Here is a 25,264-nt window from a genome sequence, read left to right on the forward strand (position 1 = left end):
AGACTGTCATGGGGGATATACTACTTTGACTATTAGTGCCGACCTTTCATATATTTTATTTAGCTAGACATTGCTTTTAATATCAAAATTTACCTATTGGCCAAGTGCTTCGTGTATATAATATGTACATTCTTGTAAACAAATTTTGTGCATGTGCAATGTTACATTACTGATTAGAGGATTCCCTTCCGGCAACATAACCTTCAAATAACTTCTATTTGAATACATTAACATTTAAAAAAAAATGATCCGTTAAGTTGAGTGTGCTCCAATGCTGTCCCTGGGGAGATCACGTAAAGAAGCGAAAGTTTGGAAGGATTGCCAAATGATTCCGATAAAATAAGTTCGAAAACTCAAAAGTAGAAGAGGACCACACTAGTACGTGTCAGAGAAGCTGCATACATGTAATATTTGTATGGTTCTATAGCAAGTCGACAGGTCGACAGGTCAGTATATAAATAATTGCCTTCTAACACTTGAATTATTGAGTCACCAGGAGTACATGTCAACAGGTCAGCAGGTCAGCAGGTCGATAATATATCCTCACTAAGAAACTTTTTAAAAGCTGCAGACTAACCATTTTTATAGTTCGTTCTTATGTTGTACTGTTATCTCACTGTCCCAGGTTAGGGGAGGGTTGGGATCCCGCTAACATGTTTAACCCCGCCACATTATTTATGTATGTGCCTGTCCCAAGTCAGGAGCCTGTAATTCAGTGGTTGTCGTTTGTTTATGTGTTACATATTTGTTTTTCGTTCATTTATTTTACATAAATAAGGCCGTTAGTTTTCTCGCTTGAATTGTTTTACATTGTCTTATCGGGGCCTTTAATAGCTGACTATGCGGTATGGGCTTTGCTCATTGTTGAAGGCCGTACGGTGACCTATAGTTGTTAATGTCTGTTTCATTTTGGCATAGGCCATTGACAACTCACTCCATTTCTTTTTCCTTGAGGGTTCCACTTAAATGCCTGCCTTGTAATGCTGCTTGCTGGTTTTCCTAGTGTGTGGCCTATCCATACCCATTTTCTTTTCTTGATTTGGATGTCAATCGGTTCTTGTCCAGCTCTTTTCCATAGGTCTTCATTTCTGACTTTATCGAACCATCGGATCCGATGTTCATGATTTTCTTTAGGCAGTAGTTGATGAACCTTTGTAGTCTAGACAACATTGTTTTGGTTGTTCTCCATGTCTCTGATCCATACAAGAGCACTGATTTAACGTTGGAATTGAAACTTTTCATTTTTGTGCTTCTTGGGATGTTCTTGGTACTCCATACTTTCCCTAGAATGTTAAAGATGACTCTGGCTTTGTTGATTCTTGCTTTTACATCAGCGTCTGTACCTCCTTCTATATTGACAATGCTTCCTAGATAAGTAAACTCCTCTAGTTCTTCTATGTTGGTGTTGTTCATCTTTATTGGTCGTTTACTTTTGGTATTTATCTTCATTACTTTTGTTTTTTCTTCGTTTGGTTTGAGTCCAAGCTTTATAAATGTTGAAGAGAGAAGGGTTGTTTTTTCTTGCATTTGTTGTTGTGTACTGGATATAAGGGCTATATCATCTGCAAAGTCCAAGTCTTCTAGTTGTTGCCACATAGTCCATTGGATTCCATTTCTTTTCCCTTCATTTGCTTCTTTCATGATGTAGTCTATTGCCAAGAGGAAGAGAAAAGATGATAGCATACAGCCTTGTTTTACTCCAGTTTTAACATCAAAACTCTCGCTGAGCTTGCCTTCATGTATAACTCTGTATTTCATGTTGTTTCATGAGTTTCTGATGATGTTTATGAAAGGTTGTGGTATTCCATAGTGTGCCATGATGTTCCAAAGGGTTTCTCTGTCCAAGCTGTCGAATGCCTTTTCGAAGTCAACGAAGTTAATCAGTAACGAGGTGTTCCACTCTAATGACTGTTCGATTATTATGCGTAGTGTGGCTATCTGTTCTATGGATGATCGGTCTTTCCTAAATCCTGCTTGCTGTTCACGGAGTTATTCGTCTATAGCCTTGAGAAGTCGTATAAGGAGAATTCTATTCAGTACCTTTGCTGCCACTGATATTAATGCAATTCCTCTGTAATTTTTGCATTCTTTAAGGTTGCCTTTCTTTGGTAGTTTTATTAGGTGGCCCTCATTCCATTCTTGGGGCATTTCTTCTTGCTGTCATATATCACGGAATAGTTTATGTAAGAGGTTAGCTGTTAGGTCTGGGCTGGCCTTAAGGGCTTCTGGTGGAATGTTGTCCGGACCTGCTGCCTTTCCTGACTTCAACTTTTTTACAGCTTGTTTAATTTCTGATTTTGTTGGTAGGTTAAGGTTTATATGAAGCTCTTCATCTGCTTTGTTGATAACTGGTGTATTAGCTGGAGATTGTCTATCCAGACCTTCCCATTTTTGTCTTTAACTTGTTGACCGGTTTGTCTAAATTTGCCAGCAAGTTTTTTGGTGGTATCATAAAGATCTTTCATGTTTCTCATGTTTGCAGCTTCCTCAGCTTGTGAGGCAAGATTTTCAATGTATGCTCTTTTATCTTTTCTTACATACTGTCTAACTTCCTTGTGGGTTTTGTTGTAGTCAGTTTCAGCATCAGCTTTTGATTTTCTAGTTTTGCTTTTATTCAATTTGTATTTTTTCTGTTTTCTCTCATTAACTTTCCTGAGAGTGGCTGGTGTAATCCATTCTTTTTGGGTGTGTGTTTTTCTACCAAGAGTTTCTTCACATGTGCTGTTTATTACCTCTTTTATCTGACTCCACTGGTCTTCGATGCTATCAAGTTCTTCTAGCAGCTGGAGTTTGTTTGAAAGTGTTATGTTGAACTGTTCTTTCTCTGTTTTTTCTCTCAAGAAGTTGACATTGTATTTCACCCTTGATGAGGTTTTCATGGTGTATACTTTACTTAGTTTCATTCTTATTTTTCCAATCAGGAGGTGATGGTCTGATGCAGAATCTGCTCCCCTCTTTACACAAACATCTTGGAGCGATCTCCTAAATTTGTTGTTTATGCAGAAATGGTCAATTTGTTTTTCTGTGACATGGTCTGGTGATATCCATGTTGCCTTGTGGATGCGTTTGTGTGGAAATATACTCCCTCCAATGAAAAATTTATTGTTGGCACATAATTCCGCAAATCTTTCTCCATTTTCATTCATTTGACCAAGTCCATGATTTCCCATTGATTGCTCATACCCCATATTGCTGTTTCCTATTTTGGCATTGAAATCGCCTATAAATACTGTTAGATCTTTGTCTTTTTGTTGGTTTAGAATTCCATTTAAGGGGTTATAAAAATTGTCCTTGTCATTTTCATCGGCATTATTTGTTGGTGCATAGCACTGTATTAAGTTTGCTCTTATTCGCTTATGCTTTGTTCGAAATGTTGCTGTTATTATTCTTGAACTTATAGATTCCCAAGATATAAGTGCCCTATTGGCTTCCTTTGACATCATCATGACAACTCCTTCTGTATGTGGACTACCATCCTCTTGGTGTCCAGAATATAAAATAGTCTCACCAGTAGCAAGCATTGTCTTACGAGTTGAAATCCATCGAGTCTCGCTCAACCCTAGTATTTCTATGTTGTACTTTTTCATTTCATTGGCTATGATTGCTGCTTTGCCACTTTGGTACATGGTTCTTACATTCCAGGTCCAAAGTATGGAGGTTGACTTAGGTGTCAGAAGGTTAATCGGCTTTGCAGCTTCGTTTCCGCTTTCCCTGCAATGCGTCATGTCTCTTGTTGTTGAAGAGATCCTCTCTACTGAGTCGGTAAATATATTTCTGTTCGTTAATGTTTCTGTAACTGTGAATTTTTTTACAAGGCGAGATAGTTGGTCTTGCGCTCAACCCCCAACCTGGAGGGCCAGGGATTTTGTTCTCAAGGTATCCTTCCTCTAGATAAGCTGTCTACCTTATCTAACCGGTTTGATTTTGGAGTTGTTCCTTCTCCTAGATGGGTTGCCTTTCTTGGCTTACGACTCTCATCTATCCGGCTATTTTCCCATAGCTGGGGCAAGGTTGATGAGTGTAAGGGCATGTCCAAACGCCGGTGGGCCTACACACTGCATCTCTGGGGCCCTTGCTGCTCCGAGATCCTCTACAATTATGCCTAGGATACTAGACCCAAGCTACCGTGTGCTGTCGCGGGGAGGCATTGTAGAAATCTTCAATAGTGTAGAGGCTATGTACTGGCAAAAAAAAAAATACTCACTCTGCTTTCTTTTCACCTGCAAAAGCAGGCTAGCCAGCGGTGGTATCAGAGCCTATGGCTCCAACCCACACTAGACGCATACACAATCCTGTGGCACAGCCACCAACACACCAATAAAACATACTCACTAATAAACTTTTTAAAAGCCACAGACTAATCCTAACCCTTCAACTAATTCTAACCCAATATAGGACAGCAAGTAGACAGGTCGACAAGTCAGCAGGTCGATAGGTCAGCATATAAATAATTTGTCTCTAACAATTGGATTATTGAGTCAGCAGGTCTACACTTACACAGGTCATCAGGTCCACATGCAGACAGACCAACAGGTCAACAAATTGAAAGGTTGACAAGTCAGAAGACCAATAAAATATTCCCACTAAGAATCTTTTTAAAAGCAGCAGACTAATCATAACCCTTAAACTAACTTACACCTACGGAACAGCAAGTTGACAGGTAAATAAATAATGTGTCTCCCACAATTGGAATTTTTGAGTCAGCAGGTCAGCAGGTCGATAAAATATCATCACTTAGAAACTTTCTAAAAGCTGCAGACCTGCTGACATGTCGACCCACTAACCTATTAACTTGCAGACCTGTCTCTCCACTGACTTGTCGACCCACTAACCTGTTAACCAACAGACCTGTCTCTCCACTGACTTGTTGACCTGCTGACCCGTTGACCATTTAATCTCTACAATATTTTAAATGTATACAATTCGCAAAAAATTGAAAGGAACTACAATTGCTTAAAAAAATATAAAAAAAACAAATAACTTTTAAAAGTCCTTTAGTTATTTAAGAACCAATTTACCTACTATAAAAAAAAAAAAAATAATCGGGTGAAACTACAATTACGTATTCTATACTTGATCTGTAACTTGATTGCTTGTAATGAAAATTTAAGGTGGTTGTTATAAAAGAAAAGAAATTCTATTGAATATTACTAGAGCTTAGTCACTTCGTTTGTTTTGTCCATTCGTCAGCATGTCCAAAACAATTGGTTTCCAGTTGGTTATCGATGTGCCCTTGCTAGACTAGAATGAATATTACATAAATCAAAGACATAAGGAAGCATATTAATTTTGTTGGGAATAGATCGAAGTCCAAGATTTCTGTTACTTAAGATTATTTGTATTCTGGGTGGTAACTTTTTATGTTGCTTTAATAAGGTTAAAGGTAAAGGTCACAGTGGAATTAAAGTTTAATGTTTAAAAGTAGAAAGGATGAAAGCCTTTCTTTTAAATCAGTTGGCCAAAAATCAAATTCAAAGTTGCTATTGAAATTGAAGGATATTAGCAATATATGCATAGTATGGGATTCTTTAAATTTTTGGTTTTTAAAAGTGAAATCTATTAAATACATCTTTCAATTTCAGTTGAAAATTTTACTATGCATGTGTTTCCATACCCAAATGGTAAGTCAGTCATTAAAACCTTTGCCTAAAAAATACAAGGGTCCAGAAATGATTTCTAAACACCTGATATTTTATATTCCCTGTTCCATTTATTCTTTGGTATGTGTGATCGTTTTTTATATTTTAACTTGAGAACCCTGTTTTGGATTGTAATACATTCGTATATAGGAATATTTATGATTTAGTCTCTCCATACATACTAGTATTTTGTACTCTTGAATACAAGACACACATATACAGTATTTTTTTCTTTTTTTTCTTTCAATGAATGTTCATGTGTGGAGCATATGTTGGCACCAGTTTTTCGCTTATTTTAATATTTACTGATTTTGAAATTCATGCCCTCGAAAAATGGACTCTTTCTTTTTGTCAAGAGATTTATTGCTGATGAATTTCATAAAAAGAGTGGCTTTTTACTTTTAATACATGTACTTTTTATAAAAAAAAAAGGGAAGTTTCAGATTTTCATTTAAAGTGCATTTTTTTTTATGGAGTAATACTCTTTTTATGTATTAAAATCCTTAAACAGTACTTTCAGAATTACACAAAAAGCATGTTTTGCTGCAATACTCACAACCTTTCCTGAATGAAATCAATATGGTTGTAGAGGAGGTGACTATAGAGTGGAAGAAGGATTGTTTCCTATATCAGCAAGTTAGTTGTAGCCATGTTATAACTACTGGGCCATTTTTTATTACTGTATTATCAAGTAGTTTTACTTACAGCAATTTGTATATAATTGAGCTAAAGTGATTTTTAGTACTGTGTATCTTTTTTTCTATGTGTAAATCCTTCTATCAACATAAAATTATTCCACTGGATCAATATCAAAATGCGATGAATCAGTTGTTAAAAAAAAACTAGTTTCACCAAAATATAAGGTTATACATCTTCATATATTTTTTAGGGGAATATTCGTCCGGTCTCACCTTTTGTATCTTTTTTACCACTTCTGAATTTGGTCTTGGAGGCAAATAAATTATAACCTGTTGTGGTCTCTTTATTCACAACTTTTCTAGACTAGGAGAACAATAATGATGTGAAGTATTGTATTGGTGTTTAAAATCATTTGGCAAATATAACATGCATTTCAGGAAGATAGCATGTTACTGTGAGATGAATATCAATCCTACTACTTTGTACTAGATTAACACCCTGAGACAGATGATTTATAATAGCTACTTCACAAGATCCAGACTGCAGGGAAACATGTCACCATACATTGACACACTATTCTGACTCGGGAGATAAAATCTAAGACTGGTCAGATCTAAGTACACCATGCTTAGTGGCAAAATGCAAACACCAATTTCAAGTTTTTGGTTTGACCCAGCATGGGATTCAACCAACTACCTCCAACACTCAGGGGAAGCATACCACAAAACCATTGAGACAGCTGATGTGGAAATGATATCTTCACTTAAGGATTCAACCAACTACCTCCAACACTCAGGGGAAGCATACCACAAAACCATTGAGACAGCTGATATGGAAATGATATCTTCACACTTAATGATAATATGTTGAACTATAGACAAATGCTAGATGTCTTTTCTATTATGTTATGTTATTTGGCTGCTGTCTCATTGATAAATTTCCAACATTTCTTATATTTATTTTTACAATAATTTAAGGTGATTGACTGACACCACTTTTGGCTACATGTGTTTTCATTATTGTCAAACTGTTTGTGTTCTAGTAGCAAGGCTCTTTTGGTCAATATCAAAATGCCTCATATAAAATAACTTGCCATGTAAACTGTTAATGATTCTTTTTTAACTTAGGTTAAATAATATACCACAATCAGTTCCAAATAATTTAATTAAAACATAAAATAAATATTCCGTAAAAAACAAATTGCTTTGATAAAATTATAATATATTGTATAAAAGTCCACAGCATATTCTTTTGATACTTATACAGAAAGTTTGGTAAAACATATCATAGGACGGAATGTTTACAAAAATAATGTTATCACAAAAATATCACAGTCATTTTTTTACAGGAATTATTGAACTCAGATCTGTAAATGCAGTTTGTCCATTAAAGATTTTATTTGTAGATTAGTCAAGTGTTTTTGTACTGTGTAAATCCATCTCTGCATTTGGACTGTTCAATATTGCTTTCACATCCTGTAAACAGATTAAAGACAACTTTTACATATTACATAAATAATTAAAATACTGAATGTTAAATATATTTAAGATCAAATTTAGAAAACCATCGTTCATTCTCAAATTTACATTCCATTGCTCCGCAACAAAAATCTTCTCATTATTATAATCAAAAGGTGCTTGTCTTTTTTTTCTTTTTTTTTTTATTAAACACAACACCATAAAAGCTTCATTATAATCTTATGAGGAAAACTTTGGGTTGGAAAACATATGAAGGCCTATAATTGTTCTAATTTTTTGTCCTTTGATCTTGGATAATTGTCTCATTGGAAACCATGCTACATCTCTTTGTTTATATCAGATAGATGGATGGACCAAGAAATTAATAAATATTAGACAATGGTATACCACAATATGACTGTTTGTAAATTCTTTTCAGATTGAATACATAAATTATAGATATGTTATAACTATCAGAATTCATAGTTCATGGTGAAAAATATTGAAGAACTTTAATATCAAAAGTTACTACTTACAACTGATTTAAATGTATGGCATGCTTGTACAATATCCTGAATCAATGGATGTTCTACTAGTATTTTCCAGGGAAGTGATTCAGTTTCTTCACTGCCAAGTTCTTGATATACTCCGGCAAGTTTCTCCTGAAATATTATTAGAAACACACATTATAAGATTTGTTATGGAAAAGTGTATACTTTTCTTTGTTAAATCTACTTTCACTGACAGAAAACAGTTATGTGACCGAAAAAAATTTCAAATGTTCTTAAAAAAATAGATACTTGAGAGTTAAGTTCTATCATTACTTTCAGAACATGAAAACACAAAAAACCTGCTGATGATATAATTGAAAGAAATATTGTGTAATGAAAGGTAAAATGAAGAGTACTTGCAGGGGAGATACTATTGATGTATTGTACACTTTCTATTTGTCAATGATCTTTTGATGTAGAGATGAAATTGATAAAAAAAAAAAAGATTTAAAAAAAAGATTCTAAAAGAATGTAACTTAATATGTCTATACCCTTGATATAGCATCTTTAAGTATAGTAGTGAAATTGGAAAAGATTTAAAAAAAAATGTAATAAAATATTTCTTTACCCTTGATGTAGCATCTTCTGGATCTGCCGACACACTAAATCTATGACTGTCTCCCTTAGCACTTTCACCATGATGTAGAACTCTGTACAGGGAATCCAGTGGAACCTGGGCATCTACTGCATCAACTGGTATGTCGTCTGCTGCTGGAGGTGGTGAGGGGTCATCTAAACTGTCTAAATTACTGTAAAAAAGTAAAGCAAAACATTTGTATATGAACTTTATTTTATATGTTGATTAAGTAACACCTTGTCACTGAAAATGAGGGTTAGGTAAGATAGAAAATTACTGTCAAGTAATGCTAAAATACTCTATTTTATAATCTTACTTGAATAATAGTGCTGATTTACTGAACAAGTCCAAAAGATTTTATAATTTTTTTATTCGTTGATTATCTTCAAGAGGTTATACCAGTATAGTGCAAGAAACTCTTCACAGATTCCATCAAATAACTGAATACAGTTTTTTTTTTAAATGTGTGAGGATTTTTTATTTCCTGATTATCTTAAAAATTGTAAAAAAAACACCATCTATAACATTACCTTTCTGAAACACTTGGAGGTCGTGGATCTAATTTTCCTAGCCTAGGCATATGGTGACCACAGGATACTGATAAAGCTCTTAAGAAACCTTCATGTGGGTATGAATGTGCACTGAAGTACATAAGCTGAAAAAAAATGGGAAAATGAAAATAAGAATACAGGAAACCATAACTGTGATTGGTTCCAAAATATATCAACAAATAACATATGTTTACTTTTTTATCACAAATTTTCCTAAATCTATGGAATTCATAACAAAATTTTAGCAAAGTTTGATTAAGCCACTGCTGACAGTATATTGCGTTATTGTTAAATGAACAGCTAACATGCAGAATATATAGGTACATGTGTATTAACAAAAGAAGGAAAATTATCAGCTTTCTATACTTTTCAGAAAACTATTTTATTCAACCCAAACATTTTACAAATGTTTTATTTGTCCCAAGCACTGTGCTTACTGAACACTGGTATGCAATATGGAATTAATTAAAAATTTAAATACTGTAGCCACTAGCTATTACTAACCATACTAATGTAATCCATAACAACTGGAGTTTTGGTATGGTCAGCAAAGAAATCAAATAATTCAGCTTTCAAATGAACCAGTCTATTAAACCCTGTTCCATCTTCCATTGAACCAAACCATAGATCCATCTATTGAAGATAAAACATACATTGTATTGGGAAAAAATTGTGTATCAATGACTACACAACCTGCACAAAATCAAGAATATATTTCACAACATAAGTCATTATAAAATATTCCTTTTTATAGAATCTATTGCGCACATTTATTTGCTTTTAACAACAAAAACTTAAAAATCAAAATTTTAGTAGAAGCACAATAAAGAGCAGAGATTCGCAAAAATTATCTCCCTTTAAATTACCCAGTACAAAGGGAATGATATAAGTTTTGCACTAATTCTTACATAAATATTTTCATTATTACTTGAAATTACCAATAGTCCCATTTAAAAAAAATAAGCAAGCAAAAATTATCTTAAATAACAATTTAAAAAATGTTCAATTCGTCACTTAGTTTTCTCAATTGAATTTTTTCATTTTTTTCTTGTTGTGGCCTTCTAAAGCTAACTATACGGTATGGGTTTTTCTCATTAATTTTCACTGTTGCCTATAATTGCTTGCATCCATTTCATTTGAACATTGGTGGATAGTTGTCTCATTGGCAATCATACCACATCTCCTTATTTTTATAAGAAGCATTGAAAACAGCTTTGGTGGTAGATCAACATCCTTTAAATAATGATATAAATCTGTATCTTACCCTATCATACTGTTCCCTGGTTACAAATCCTGTAGACTTTTGGTCCATTTCTTTAAATTTCTGTAGAGTAGCCAGTAAATCAGATTGTGTAGGTATTGGTATTGGGAGTGAGATAGATAACAAACATCTTCTCCAATCTACATACTCTCCATCTGATGACAAAGCATTGGCCAATTCTTGTACCTGTATTTATAAAATAATAATCAAATACACGATTAATTGTTTGTTGGTGTCTAATTCAGCACCCTTGCCTACATCATGGCTGGTGTGTTTTTCAAATTTTCATTACAGATTACAAAAACACAATGAAAGTATATTTTCGAAAATCAATATTAATTTAGTCAAATGTATAAGGTTACTGAAAATACAGATATAAAAGAGTTATTTAGTAGGATAAGCACATGTGGGTTTTAATTTTTTCAAAATCTATCCCGTCTCATGTTTAGTCATAATTATGAAAACAATGTATTAATTTGGACTTTAACAGTACTTGATTATGTATTTTCAAACAGTGCAATTACAGGTATACAAGAACATCTATATTGTATTTCGAATTTCTTACCTGTACTGGATTTATATTCATCCAATGATCTGGAAGTTGTTCCATTCCAAAGGCAACACCCACCATGGTCTCAAATGTTTCAATAAATGACTGCTTAGATAACACACCAGTTGGGGCTGTCTCTTGGAACTGAAAACACAATTGAAATGAATGGTACATTTATATTGCATAAGAAGGGGGAAGATTCAATATTTAAATAAGTGTGGATAAAAACGGTGACCTTAAAATTATACCTCCATCAATTTTTTTCATACTGAGTACAACCTCAAGAGATTTTTACCACAGAGATTATAACACAAACTTTTAAGGTGAATGATGATGGTTGTTTTAACTTGTTGAAAATGTACCTTAAAATTCAAGCATTCATTTAAGTAAATTCTTTCTGATTTACCTGCTTAAATAGTTGATAAAGTTGTTTGACTGTAAACATGTCAGCTTTGGGTTCCTCCTCAAGTGGTGGCGGAGTGGCTGGACATGGGGTCTTCAAAACCTTCAAGTCCTAAAAATCAGAGTGGTAAAAATGTTAGTAATGTGTTTATATTTCATGAAAGTTGTTTAAAGAAAATTTAAGATATTGTACAAAGTATAGGCAAGCAGACAGACAGACAATGGTATACCACAATACATCCTGTACAAGAATATTAAAACTTGAAAAAGACTTGGAAATTTCTAGCCTAATTTTCGGGAATGATTTTTTTTTCTTTCTCCTTTCTTAAAAGTAGTATTGGGAGTCTAAACAAACAACAGAAAAGTTGAGTATAAATAGCATTTCTGTATAAAAAATAAAAAATAAAATACAGAATACAGAATACAAAAAAGCAACATTAAGTGTAAAAATCTTATTATAAAAATAAAATCAAGGTCTAATTCAAATTTTGACAGGAAAACAACCATGAATTAATAAACCATCTTAAAAGGTATGAAAAGCTACAGAGTTTTAGTATAAGTGTTTATACTTTATAAAATGTTACTCACATCATTAAGTAAGAAATCTTCTTGTTTTATCACTAGTTCTTGTTTCAATGGTTTCTTTTCTTCAACAGCATTCCTCATAACTTCTGACATATGGTCAACACTGTTAAAAATAGAACAAATTTAATATCAAAATATCATTAGAATTGGTATGGAAGTCAAAACTATTTTTGATACTTACTGTATGTGCCTTATAATTAGATATATCATTTATAATCTTCAAATGAATCGGAAATGTAAATTCATTGTAAGTGGGTTCTAAATTATTCAATTACAAAGTATATATTTTATACTATTAAAATATAAACTCACCCTTGAAATTGGCTAGAAAAGTTTCACCAGTTTGCTAGTTTGAAGACTTATAACTAAATTTCATTTCCACATAAAAATGATATTGGAACAGAATCATTATTTAACAGTATTAAATTCAAATTATCAGTTGAAACAACATTAATGCATTTATACTTTTTAATAAATATAGTGACATATCCTAACATTTCCATGGTGTATTAAGGTGACTTAAGTACACATTTACAAAATGTGAAGATAGAGCCAACATTTGTGATTAACAGACCATGCTTAACACAATATACATCAATTCTCATTCTATCAATGAGTATACACAATAATAAACTTACGGTCTTTGTGAAAAAAAATTAAAAAATAGGTATATGGTTAAAGAAAACTTACGCTGGACTTGAGGATAGAAAAAGAAGACCATATAATCCTATATTATTCAATAAACATTTTTTGTTTGCAGTGATAAACATTTTAAAGAGATGTGAACACAAACTATTCATTTGTTAAAAAAGTTATTCATAGATACATTAATATTTCATAAAGTATAAGATTCTCTTTGATTTATTAACTCTGCTTTACAAAATTCTACAGTAAACAAATAATTGCAAATGTTGTGGTTCTAATCTTATCCTTATTCACAATTCAAAGTATTGAATAAGGTATTAGATGTCTAATAGATCTTAAAAAAGCTCACACATTGCAACTCATCACTGTCAGTAAACTGACTTATATGATGTAATTCTGTTCAGTAACACTGGAGAAATGTATGACAAATATTTTGAAGTACTTTTAACATACTTAAAAATACGGCAAACAGGAAATAGAAGTCCAGCTGTTCAGGTACGTCATCAGAGGATACAAATCACCACTATTAACTACTGACTAAATATGAAGTCATTATTTTCAGTAGTACCAAGGAAAGTGTGATGAAAATATTTGTTGGGTTACAAAAAAAACAGACAAACAATGTAAATGCAGTATAACTCCCACTACTACAGTGGTGATATAATTTGTCAATAACTTCCCATGAAAGGTACTACCTTCATATTGTACTCATGTTATCTAATGTGGTAATATATGTCCCTTCAGAATATCTTACCTTTCATTTTCTTTAAGGAATCTAGCACCTAACCAATCATTCATATCTTTGTAAGCATTATCTGCTTTGTTCTTTAAGTCTTGTAATACACCACAAGCATGAAGTTTTATTAACTCCAGTCTTGTCTTGCAGGCAGTTTCTAATAAAATAAATGTAGTATAAATAAAAGTGTTAAAGCAGTCTTTATATTAAAAAAAATAAGCTTTAACTATTGTCGAGCACCAAATTGGTAATCAACAGGACTGATATGTGGTCACAATGTAATAACTGACTTATGTTTTTTCTGTGAAAATGCAATTTAGAGGCTTTTTTGGTTAATGGATCGCTAACTAGGTGAGTTCTAGTGCTTTAATAATATACTCGTCTTTGTTACATTAGCATAATGTAGTTTTATGAGAAATAAAGTATTCGTATTCATTCGTTAAGCAACTGATTAAGTAATAACAAAAATTGTCTGGAAAATTTCTCCCCTTATATTTCAGTTCTTTTGTTTGTTTTTTTTATACAGTTGCAAAAAAAAAAAATCCAAGTGAATTTATAAACCTGTAATTTACTTTCATTTTCATATACAGCTTTTCTACAATAAAAAAAGATCTAACAAAAAAACTGCTGTTTTCAAGAAAAATTTATAATTCATTTCACTATTTATTCATTCTTCCCATTACGAAAAACTTTTCAACTGTTTGAAGAAAGCTTCAGATGACAACAGTATTATTACAGGTATCACCTATTTATTATCTTTTTGGTAAAAAATACAGGAAATGTTCCTTTACCTTCTTCTTGTATGGCGAAGTAATACTCTTCTTTCATTCTATTTTTCTTCTCTTTCTTTTCTCTATCTTCTTCACTTTCTGATTCTGACACTAAAAGAAGAAAGATACAATTATGTCTGAATACATCATTGAAATACAAATAAATAATATTGCTTATTGAATAAATTTTAACAATGTAGAAACTAAGAGGTTCAATAGAGCTTGCATCACTCACCTAGAGGGTTATGTGCATCTTCATCAATAGACACTCTCCAACATTTTAGACAAAAATATTATTTATGATTAAAATTTCTTTGTTCAACCTGTTCTTTTGTTCTGTTTATTTATCTCAATCTTCTATAGTGTTTGCCCCAAAACATGTAAAAATTGTCATTAAAGGGCTTAAACTGACGACTTCAGCCATGTACATTTACTTGTACATCTTGTCCCACTGGTCATCGTTAATTTTATGTCTATATATGTTTATAGTGAATAGTTAAAACTGAAAAAAGAGATAAACTTGGCCATTACCTGGTGTTGGAGTAGCTTCCCCTTCTTTCTTCTTCTTCGGAGATGGACTTCTACTTTTCCCCTTTTTCCCCTTGTCAGCTTTACCACCTTTCTTGGTTGCTGCAGCAGTAGCTGCTGCCTTTTCTCTTTCTCTTTCTTCTTCTCTTTTTCTCTCTGCCTCTTCCTCTTGCTCTCTAGCAGCTTGCTCATTTTGTAACTGGAAGTTAAAAAAATACAAAAATAATGTTTTCTTTTGAAATTCAAAGTTTATCACTATAACTTAAAATTATGACAAGTAACATTTCTAGAATAGGAACTGCTGGCAGTTCAAAAATGGCTGATGAGATAGATAGTGATTAAAAATTCTGTATTAAAAAAAGTTTAGTCTAAAGATTAATACATACAACATAATTCTTACTGTGTTTGTTTGATAGAAATGATACCCTTAATGTACTCACAATGCTACTTAGTGTGCCAGTGGCAGTTTGATAAGCATCAAATATCAATCTCTCATCTGGATCCATTGGAGGTTGAGGACTCTCGGCTGCATTAGCATCATCTTTCTTACCACCTTTTTTGTCCTTTTTACCGGCAGCAGCTGCGGCACCTGCTTTAGCATCAGCATCAGGAGAGACAGGTCGACGAGGCACCAGTGGTATTCTGCAATGTATGTTAAGTATGGAATATTAAAAGAGTAAATAACAATTGAAATCTATGTATTGGAATTTCCTTTTGTTTCATTGATTCAAAATGGGAGACAACTTCAATTAGAAAAATGCTAATATTGTGCACTTTGTTACTAGCTACCATTAGAAAAATTAAAACAAAAAAAGAAAAATTGGAATTAAGGAGGGATTGAAGAAACAATGGTTTTGCATTTTCTTATATTTAATCATAAAAATCATTAGATAGAACAGGCTTCTTCCTTTTTAACCTTTTCTTGTCTCCTTCTTCAGCTATAGGCTGTTCTTCCACAGGTTTCTTTTCTTTACTCTTATCTCTCTTTTTAGCAGATGGTGTCCTTGATTTTCTTTCTTTAGGTGACTGTGACCTCTTTTTAGCAGATGATGACCTACTTCCTTTTGGAGATTTAGGTGATTGTGACCTACTGCTTTCTCCAGATTTAGGTCGTGATGGAGGAGCAGATCCAGTTTCACTAGCTGGTATTTCTGGTGGTGGTGGTCTTTCCACAGGAAGCTGCAATGTCAAATTTGAATTCAAATATGCTGTTTCTTTTTAGTAATATACTGTCATTTATATTTGTCTTATACTTTTATAATCATTATATGAGTATGAATACTTTTTGGAAAATTTTAGGTATAGTTTCGTGTATAAATTGGTTATAATGTTAAGGGTACTATGCAATATATTTTGGAATCATGAGTTTCAAACATTCTAAAGACTTTGAGCTTAATGAAAATATTTTGATTTGAATGAGGAAGCAATGAATGGACTAAAACATATTCCAGAGCCAACGAAGATTTGCTGTAATATTGAGGAAAAAAAAAAAGCTAAAATTTGTATTAAAAGTTTTGAATTATCTCCACCTGAAAGTATTACATGTATTTTCTAGACCATTTTCCCCATCTATATTCTATATAAAATAATAATCAGATTACTAAATTAAACATAAATACATATTATTGGTCTGAATAAGATCTTTCATTTTTATGTATATTCTATATAGCATAAAAGCTCTGTACTATATAAAAGGCAGTATACATTTTTTGAAATAAAGATTGAAATAAGAAATATTTTCTATTGTACCTCAATTAGTGGTAATCTTGCATAATTAGCATTAAGTTCATCAGGTATCTGACCATCCATTCCTCTGTAGTAATCCTTCATCAACCTGACAGTGTCCTGATATCTATCTACTTCAGCCTGCATTGTTGTGATATAGAAGTTACTAAGAACACCAAGCCTATCGTCTAACCAACCATCATTGACTATATTCTGTCTTTCATTCTCTGCTTGAACTTTCCTTTCATCTGATATACTCCACAGAGCCTCTCGTAAATCATCAACACGTTGATGTAGTTCTGCTTTTGTTTCTTCATCCTCTCTCATGTCGTCTGGTATCTCATTGTATTCCTAAATGGATATTTTAATGATTTAATGACATTAATTACAAATTTGAAATTTAAATCAACTTTTTATAACAGCATTTTATGAGTTCATAGAAAGTTTTTGCACATATTGTAACAGAATTCATTTTATTCATTCAATGTAATTGTATTTAATTTACAACTTTAACTTTATCAAAAACTACCGCAACCAAATACTTTAACCTGAAGCGTGACGAACGAACGGACGGACAAACGATTAGATGGACGCACAGACCAGAAAACATAATGCCCATAAATGGGGCATAAAATTGTACAATGTTAATGGAATTGCTATTATTCAAAACCCTTGGAACTTGATTTTAAGAATTATATTTTTTACAGGTGATGTGCTTTTGAGCAAGGTTTACTAAATATGATTGAATACTGCTGAAAACTTTCTAGCTAAAATCATACCTTTTGCCACTGGGATATGTAGACTTGTTTATTATCTGGTCTTCTTAGATATGCCATGTAATCTTTCCTGGAAACATTTCAACACATGATTATTAGCATTTTTAAATCTTTGAAATGTATGTAACTCATAAAATATTTTAATTTCTGAATTTCACCATTCTAACTTTTCTACCACTTATAAAACTCACAAGTGTAAATTTGTATTCCAAAGCTGTTTGAGGTAATAGTTAAGGTTGAATGGATGAACTGAATACGATTCTTATATCAAAGTTTTGTAAAACCTTTTCTAAGCAATAATAGAATAATACAATTTCTTACCTGATTTGATAAAAGTATCTATAGATATTTTCTCGCTCATCTCGCACTTTTCTAAATACATATTTGCTGTTAGTCACATATTCTTTTTCTATATCTTCCCAATACTTTGAAAGTATTTCTGCCAGTGTCTGAAAAGTAAACGAATACTTACTACTGATTTGCTTGAAAGGGAGCAAACAAATGTCAAATATGGTAGATAAACTAAAACTGAGTGAACTCACAAAAAAATACACTCTGTAATACAGTCGAACCTCGTTGTGTCGAAGTCGAAGGGACCAGACGAAAGTATTCGACTCATCCGAGGTTCGACTCATCCGAGGTCGAGTGCGACGTCATATATTTGAAATGTATGAAATACCAATATGTGATTTCTGTAAACTAGATGCATGTTTATTGATCATTGTGCTTTTTTCGATATGATAATATATGATTGTGTATTTATGTTCCGTATTTTTAAGATTCAAAACACAACATTCACAAATAAAATCAATACACAAATATTTACAAAGGTCAGTCACTATAAATTATGGAATCACTCGCGAAAATATTTTTATAACTAATCTTTAAAGAATGTGAACAGTGCATGTTCATAGATTAAAAAGACTGACTCATAATAATTAATAAAATATTTTAATCCTTTTAATTATTGTTCTTATTCTAATGGTTAATTTAAACTCAGCTTGGGTCATTAAAATTTGTTTCGTTTTTATACCAAGTGAAATAGGTTCAGCACATTCAAGTTCCGCTTGGACGATGAACAAGGTGTTGATTATCGGTCATCATAAACATGTCATTTTAACTGTTTTACAAACAAGTATGTTTACACAGCTTTAATCACTTATGGAATTTACACAGCTTTAATCACTTATGGAAATGAATAGGTTAAACAAGAAAAACATCCGTTATGAATTTTATTTTTAAAGTTTTTATTTCTTTCGATTTTTTTTTTAAATTTTGAACTTCGAGACATCGGGGTCAATTTACATCAATTTTACATCGACAGGACTTAAGAATTACCTCGACTTAACCGAGAATTCGAATCATCCGAGTTCGACTCATCAGAGGTTAAAATGCATTGATCAAACAGGAATTATGTCGGGACCGAAAAATTACTTCGACTCATCTGAGTTTTCGACACAACCGAGTTCCACACAACGAGGTTCGACTGTACTTTAATTAAATTATCTCCCCTTAAAGGTCTAATTTAAAAGAAAAATTCATTGTGTAATATATCACAAAATATTATTCTTAGTTTGTTATCAATAGCACTGACAACTTTGAACTATAAAATATTAGAGTTAAAACAATATTTAATATCATTGATTTGATCATCTATAATGTAAACCATTTTAGCTGAAGTTTATTATTTTTTTATTCTGCAAAAGGATCCAATTACACAAATTTAAAGGTTATTCAAAATAGTTAAGAACTGATACATACTTCTTGCAAAGGTAGATCAACAAAATTCCATTCTTCTGAACCTGGTTCTGGTGGAGGTGGTCCTGTAGGTTCTTGTGGTTCAGGTTCTGGCTCAGGTTCAGGAGTCTTCTTCTTACCAGATCCTTTCTTGCCTTTCGGTGAACCCACTAAAATACAATATGTTTCATGAACTTATACATTTTAATAGTCTAAATTGTGGTCTGTTGAAGTAATGTTTTCCAGGGAGGGGATTGCAAATATATACAAAACAAAGAACATCAAAAACATCAAAACTATATAATCTAAATTTGTCTTTTTTACTGATAACAATTTCAGAGAGCAGAATGTGTGTTGCTGTATCACATAAAGTCAGTCAACAAACTAGATAAAAGTGTGGAATGCTATGATCATTATTATTTCTACTCACTCCTACTACTTTTTTTGGCACTTCCTGTATCCGATTTCTTTCCACTTCCTCGTTTAGGGGAACCTGATTTGTCTCTTTTCTTGTCCTTATCCTTTGGTGATTTACTTCGAGAGGATCCTGGCCTTGACCCTTTCTTTCCAGAACCTAATAAAAACAACAATGTATAGAATGTGAAATTATATCGTGTGGATTTATATATCATACACATCGAAGCAATAACTTTCTTTTTCAAAATAAACTGTTGAAATAAAAAAAAAATATTTTCTCTTTGAAATCTAGAGCTTACAATATTGAGTGACCATATGCCCATGGTTCAATTCCAATGTTAATTCTTCATGCATTTTCTATGAAAACATCAATTTGATAAAAAAGAGATCTAATTTTCACCATTTTTGTTTGTTTGTCAATTAATAATATCTTAATTGATGATAGACTTGAGAAAATGTGCCATCTTTACCTTTTCTTGAACCAGACGGTGATCTGGACTTAACTTCAGGTTCTTCTTTTGGTGTTTCTGGTTCTGGTGGTGGCTAAAATAGATTAGAAGTCATGAGGAAAGTTTACCATTTAACTGAAGAAAGGCAATATCACTAGTACAGGCTATCAAATCTACTATAAAAGTGGTTGGTTTAGTTGTGCTTTCTCTTTTATCTGTCTTTATGCCCATAGTTTTGTATTTCATATTATCATTGACAAACTATCAATAGCTGTTAATATTGTTTACAAAGGCAAGTTTGTTACCATCTGAAACTTAACTGTGCTAGTTTGTAATGAATAAATTTTATCCAATAATTACACCTTCCTTAAACATTTTTGTTATGTATAAATGTATATAAATACTAAATACTAACAACTTCTTTCTTTTCTTCTACTGGTGGAATATCAGCTGTTTCAGAAATTTCTGGTTGATTTCTACCTAGAAGCTACAAAAAAAAAAAGAATAAATAAAGGATTTTATTTTACAAATTCATAATGAAACTGAAATAAGAAATTCACTTATGAATAAAAAAAATTGTAAGGGTTCCGCGGAACCCACTGTCTTGCCTACTTTTTCTGTTGATCACAGGCGCAACAAAAATAGGAAATAAATCAATAAAATATTCCTGTTGATATTATCTTTAAATTGTAAGAAGCTTCTGTCCAAGTTTGGTAAAAATCCAGGATAGTTTATGAATCTAATACTGTTTAAAAACTTTTAATTGCAGACTAAATGTAATGTCAACTGGAAGACAAGAGTGCACACGCTGAAATGTCTCGCCTTCTATACTAATCATTGATATTATGTTGATAGTCCTAAGTATAAAGCTAAGCTTTAATACAACTGTCACATAAACTTAACATTAACCAAGATAACTAAACAAAGACCAATGAACCTTGAAAATGAGGTCAAGGTCAGATGAACCATGCCAGGCAGACATGTACAGCTAACAATGCTTCTATACAACATATATAGTTGACTTATTACTTATAGTTTAAGAAAAATAGACCAAAACACAAAAACTTAACACTGTGCAATGAACCGTGAAAATGAGGTCACGGTCAAATAAAACTTGCGCGACTGACATAAAGATCATAAAATATTTCCATACACCAAATATAGATGACCTATGGCATATAGTATTAGATAAAAAGACCAAAACTCAAAAACTTAACTTTGACCACTGAACCATGAAAATGAGGTCAAGGTCACATGACATCTGCCCGCTAGATAGGTACACCTCACAATCATTCCATACAACAAATATAGTAGACCTATTGCATATAGTATGAGAAAAACAGACCAAAACACAAAAATTTAACTATAACCACTGAACCATGAAAATGAGGTCAAGGTCAGATGACACCTGCCAGTTGGACATGTACACCTTACAGTCCTTCCATACACCGAATATACTAGCCCTATTGCTTGTAGTATCTGAGATATGGACTTGACCACCAAAACTTAACCTTGTTCACTGACCCATGAAATGAGGTCGAGGTCAAGTGAAAACTGTCTGACAGACATGAGGACCTTTCAAGGTACGCACATATCAAATATAGTTATCCTATTACTTATAATAAGAGAGAATTCAACATTACAAAAAATCTGAACTTTTTTTTCAAGTGGTCACTGAACCATGAAAATGAGGTCAAGGACATTGGACATGTGACTGACGGAAACTTCGTAACATGAGGCATCTATATACAAAGTATGAAGCATCCAGGTCTTCCACCTTCTAAAATATAAAGCTTTTAAGAAGTAAGCTAACACCGCCGCCGCCGCCGTAGCCGCCGCCGCCGGATCACTATCCCTATGTCGAGCTTTCTGCAACAAAAGTTGCAGGCTCGACAAAAACTAAATTTCCTTCTAGATACTAGCTTTTGATCATAAACAAGCTTCTGTCCAAGTTTGGTACAAATCCAAAATAGTATAAGAAAGTTAAATTTTAAAAGCTTAACTACAGAGTGAATGTGTTGTTTCCTGGCAGAAAATTTAAGTCCATCTAAAAGTAAAATACGAAAAAAAAAAATGGAATTTTATTTTTACAAAATTTCCTTCTAGATACTAGCTTTTGATCATTAACATGCTTCTGTCCAATTTTGTTACAAATCCAAAATAGTATAACTGTGAATGTGTTGTTTCCTGGCAGAAAATCTAAGTCCATTTAAAAGTAAAATACGGAAAAAATAGAATTTTATTGCTTGACAAAAACAATAAGTTTTGAAGTGGGTATTCACATATTTTTATCATGATTTTATACCGGTATTCAAGATCATAGAACTATTGGTTGAAAAGTAAAGAAAAAAATTTCAACAGTTATCTCAATCGCCAGGAAAGATGACATTGAAAACAAAACCTAAATGATACTGCATGTACTTTTGTGTTTAAAAAAAAAAAAAAAACATTGACAATGATTTATTTTCTGAGCTAAAATTCAAATCTTACCTTATCAAGTGTATCCTCAAGAACTCTATCAACTTCCAGATATACAGTCTTTTCTTCTTGTGTTGCATCCACAACTTTAAGTGTACCAAACTTAGCATACCATTTTTCTAATTTTGGCCATGCATCTAAAAATCCTGTTATTCTGCAACAAAAATACACTTCATGTTGAATACAAATTGCTATTAAATTAATCTGTCACACTCAAATATGAATAAAATAAAATATTCATGTAAGTGATATATTCACAATTGTTCATAGAAAAGAGAGACATCTGTATTACTGTACTAATTTCCTCATACTTTTTATCATTGATTTGAGATTTCTACATGTTTTGCACAGCAGAATCATTCAACTATAACTAATAATGTGCCAACAGTTATACTAACCTATGTTGTATCTGTTCTTGGTCATGAGCCTGGTCAGCAACAGGTATAACTTGTTCCTGTTTGCCTACACCTGTAGCACTGCCATCTGGTGGAGGTTTAAATTCCTGATGAAATTCTTCATCCCCTTGTACAGTGTCTAGAATTGATATAAATATAGTTTATAAAATTAATTTTAAAACCACAGCATGAGTATCTTACATACAAAAATTGAACAAAAAAAACAGATTCAGATTCATTTTTTAATTAAAAACAGACTAAATACTTATAAAATGTATATATTCATTTGGAAAGTTCATCAGGAATCTTTTAATTAAACATCAGCATAATTAGAAATGACAAACATGTCGTGAGGTGAGCTAAAAAGGGCTGAATGGGGAAAAATCTACAAAATTAAGATGGTTTACAGTATTATCATGACATCAGTACATTGCAAAATACATCACTAAACATAGTTTCTTAAAAGGATGACGAGCAATCCAGAGACAGATGCCAAAAGATGACAAAAGCTCACTTGGGGCTTTGGGCCAGGTGAGCTAAAAAAAAACACACAAAAAAAGTATATACTATTCCAACTAATGACACAGATTCTACTTCAGATAAAAAACATAGTTGACTTACGGTAACGCCCTGCAGCTCTTTTGAGACAGAGTTCATCACTTATTTCAAACTTAATGACAACATCTATTCCACTGGCTGGGTCTGCAGGCGGTGGGGCTGGTCTTGGGTCAGGGACTAAATTAGATTTCTTTGATTTTTGTTTGTCCTTGCCGTCTGCAGCACCAAATCCTGTAAGAGCTTTCTCCAACACTTTAGCTTGGTTATAATTTGATGGGAAACCATCTAAAATCCAACCTGTTCCCTCTGGTATATTCCTATAAAAGCAAGACTGAATATATCTTAAGTCTGCACTGGAAGGTATTGTTTGGTCTTATAAATTTGCAAAACATTACAGAGATTAACATGTTCCATAAAATACATAAAGTTTTAGAATTACTTTGTAAGGCATAAAAGGTTAAAACACATTTAATCTGTTTGTTCCTTCAAATTCTATTTGTAGAGTCTGAATTATTCTTAAGAAAATAAACAGTATTTTTGTAAGACTTACCTAATAGCCTCAACAATTATATCTACAATAACCTGGTCATCAATTGGGGCACCTCTTTTCAGATACTTCTGGGCTTTGGCACCTAGCTTGGCTTTAGGCGTTGGCTGAAATGACAATACAATCATTTGTACTAAAAGCACACAGAATGACAAATATAATTCTGAAATTTCAGGGTTTAGATATGTCACCTACTTCTAAAACTGGGAAATTCTGTCACTTGACAACACACAAGTTTATCATAGAGGAGATAAGAGGTAATAACTTGCATTTTAATAAAAAGTCAATGCATGTTTATACTATTTGTTTTTTTTAACAAAGAAATAACTAGAATTCTATGTTGAATATTTCAAAAATAATTTTTGATTGAAAATAAATTATCTATATTAGAAGAAGAAATAATTTCATCACAAATAACAATTTCATAAATCTGTAATATATATTGTCATCCATAAAATCTGATTAAATTTTTCCAATTCTGAATATAACATAATGTTCTGTGAACTCATATGTATGTATTGCTTTCTTACAGCAAATTAAAATGATAGGTTGTATCATTAAACAAGAAAAGTGTATGTTGAAGCACTGTCAAATATTCTTAACAATAGCTTATAATATCAAATAGCATATGAGGTCTTTATTGAAAACTTTGCAACTGCATACAAAACATCATGGACTTAGCGTAAGTTGTTTTTTTTAAACAGTCTTAACATTAATTTAAACAATTAAATACCAGGAATAAAATATCTATGTTCACCATCTGCAACATTTGAGACAAAAATCCTTGAAGCAGTAGAATTCCTTAATCTAAGCTTTATCTAGGTAATAAACCTGGATGAAACTTTATAATTTACCCATTACATAAAAGCTCCATTCTGTATAGATATATGACATGTACAATAATAATCCAAAAATAAGAAGACCATCCAGCTAAATACATTAGGGAAAACCAATAGCCCAAATCTAGGTTTTATGTACCAAAAATAACCTTAAGAATGTAAAATATAAATAAAACTATTTCAGCAATTATTGAAAATTATTACTAATCTATTGCTTAAATTTCAAAAATAAGTTACCACTAAACAAGTAGGTTAAAAAGAAAATCTTAAGAACCCAACACATTTAATAACTTTTTACCTTCAGCCAATTTTTATACAATTTTATATATATATATATATGTCTTATTTTGTTTCACACAAGTATCCAACCACTCTTTGTTCCTTTTTGAGTTTTTGACAGAGAAGAATACTTAATGACTTTCCAGAAGATAATTGCAAATTTTTCCAATAAA

General features: G+C 32.2%; 1 protein-coding gene across 4 annotated transcripts in view; it reads right to left on the minus strand.

Annotated features, from left to right (window-relative positions):
• Positions 1–7,423: 7,423 nt before the first annotated feature.
• LOC143047451 (sperm flagellar protein 2-like) overlaps positions 7,424–25,264 on the minus strand; it is a 38,525-nt gene continuing 20,684 nt past the window's right edge. For all 4 annotated transcript variants that reach the window (XM_076220526.1, XM_076220533.1, XM_076220520.1 and 1 more), the window contains 25 exons: positions 23,977–24,080; positions 23,490–23,743; positions 22,872–23,007; positions 22,486–22,627; positions 20,411–20,482; positions 20,017–20,089; positions 19,560–19,703; positions 19,154–19,299; positions 17,714–17,841; positions 17,396–17,462; positions 16,641–16,967; positions 15,808–16,070; positions 15,332–15,533; positions 14,895–15,090; positions 14,385–14,474; positions 13,612–13,750; positions 12,216–12,315; positions 11,632–11,739; positions 11,241–11,369; positions 10,679–10,861; positions 9,919–10,047; positions 9,394–9,518; positions 8,855–9,035; positions 8,272–8,397; positions 7,424–7,753 (listed from right to left, as the gene is read on the minus strand). In XM_076220526.1, coding sequence (XP_076076641.1) covers positions 7,685–7,753; positions 8,272–8,397; positions 8,855–9,035; positions 9,394–9,518; positions 9,919–10,047; positions 10,679–10,861; positions 11,241–11,369; positions 11,632–11,739; positions 12,216–12,315; positions 13,612–13,750; positions 14,385–14,474; positions 14,895–15,090; positions 15,332–15,533; positions 15,808–16,070; positions 16,641–16,967; positions 17,396–17,462; positions 17,714–17,841; positions 19,154–19,299; positions 19,560–19,703; positions 20,017–20,089; positions 20,411–20,482; positions 22,486–22,627; positions 22,872–23,007; positions 23,490–23,743; positions 23,977–24,080 — 3,633 coding nt within the window. In that variant the 3' untranslated portion in view covers positions 7,424–7,684. The remainder of the gene's footprint in view (positions 7,754–8,271; positions 8,398–8,854; positions 9,036–9,393; positions 9,519–9,918; positions 10,048–10,678; positions 10,862–11,240; positions 11,370–11,631; positions 11,740–12,215; positions 12,316–13,611; positions 13,751–14,384; positions 14,475–14,894; positions 15,091–15,331; positions 15,534–15,807; positions 16,071–16,640; positions 16,968–17,395; positions 17,463–17,713; positions 17,842–19,153; positions 19,300–19,559; positions 19,704–20,016; positions 20,090–20,410; positions 20,483–22,485; positions 22,628–22,871; positions 23,008–23,489; positions 23,744–23,976; positions 24,081–25,264) is intronic.

Source organism: Mytilus galloprovincialis, chromosome 1 (genome assembly GCF_965363235.1).
Source record: "Mytilus galloprovincialis chromosome 1, xbMytGall1.hap1.1, whole genome shotgun sequence".
NCBI lineage: Eukaryota > Metazoa > Mollusca > Bivalvia > Mytilida > Mytilidae > Mytilus > Mytilus galloprovincialis.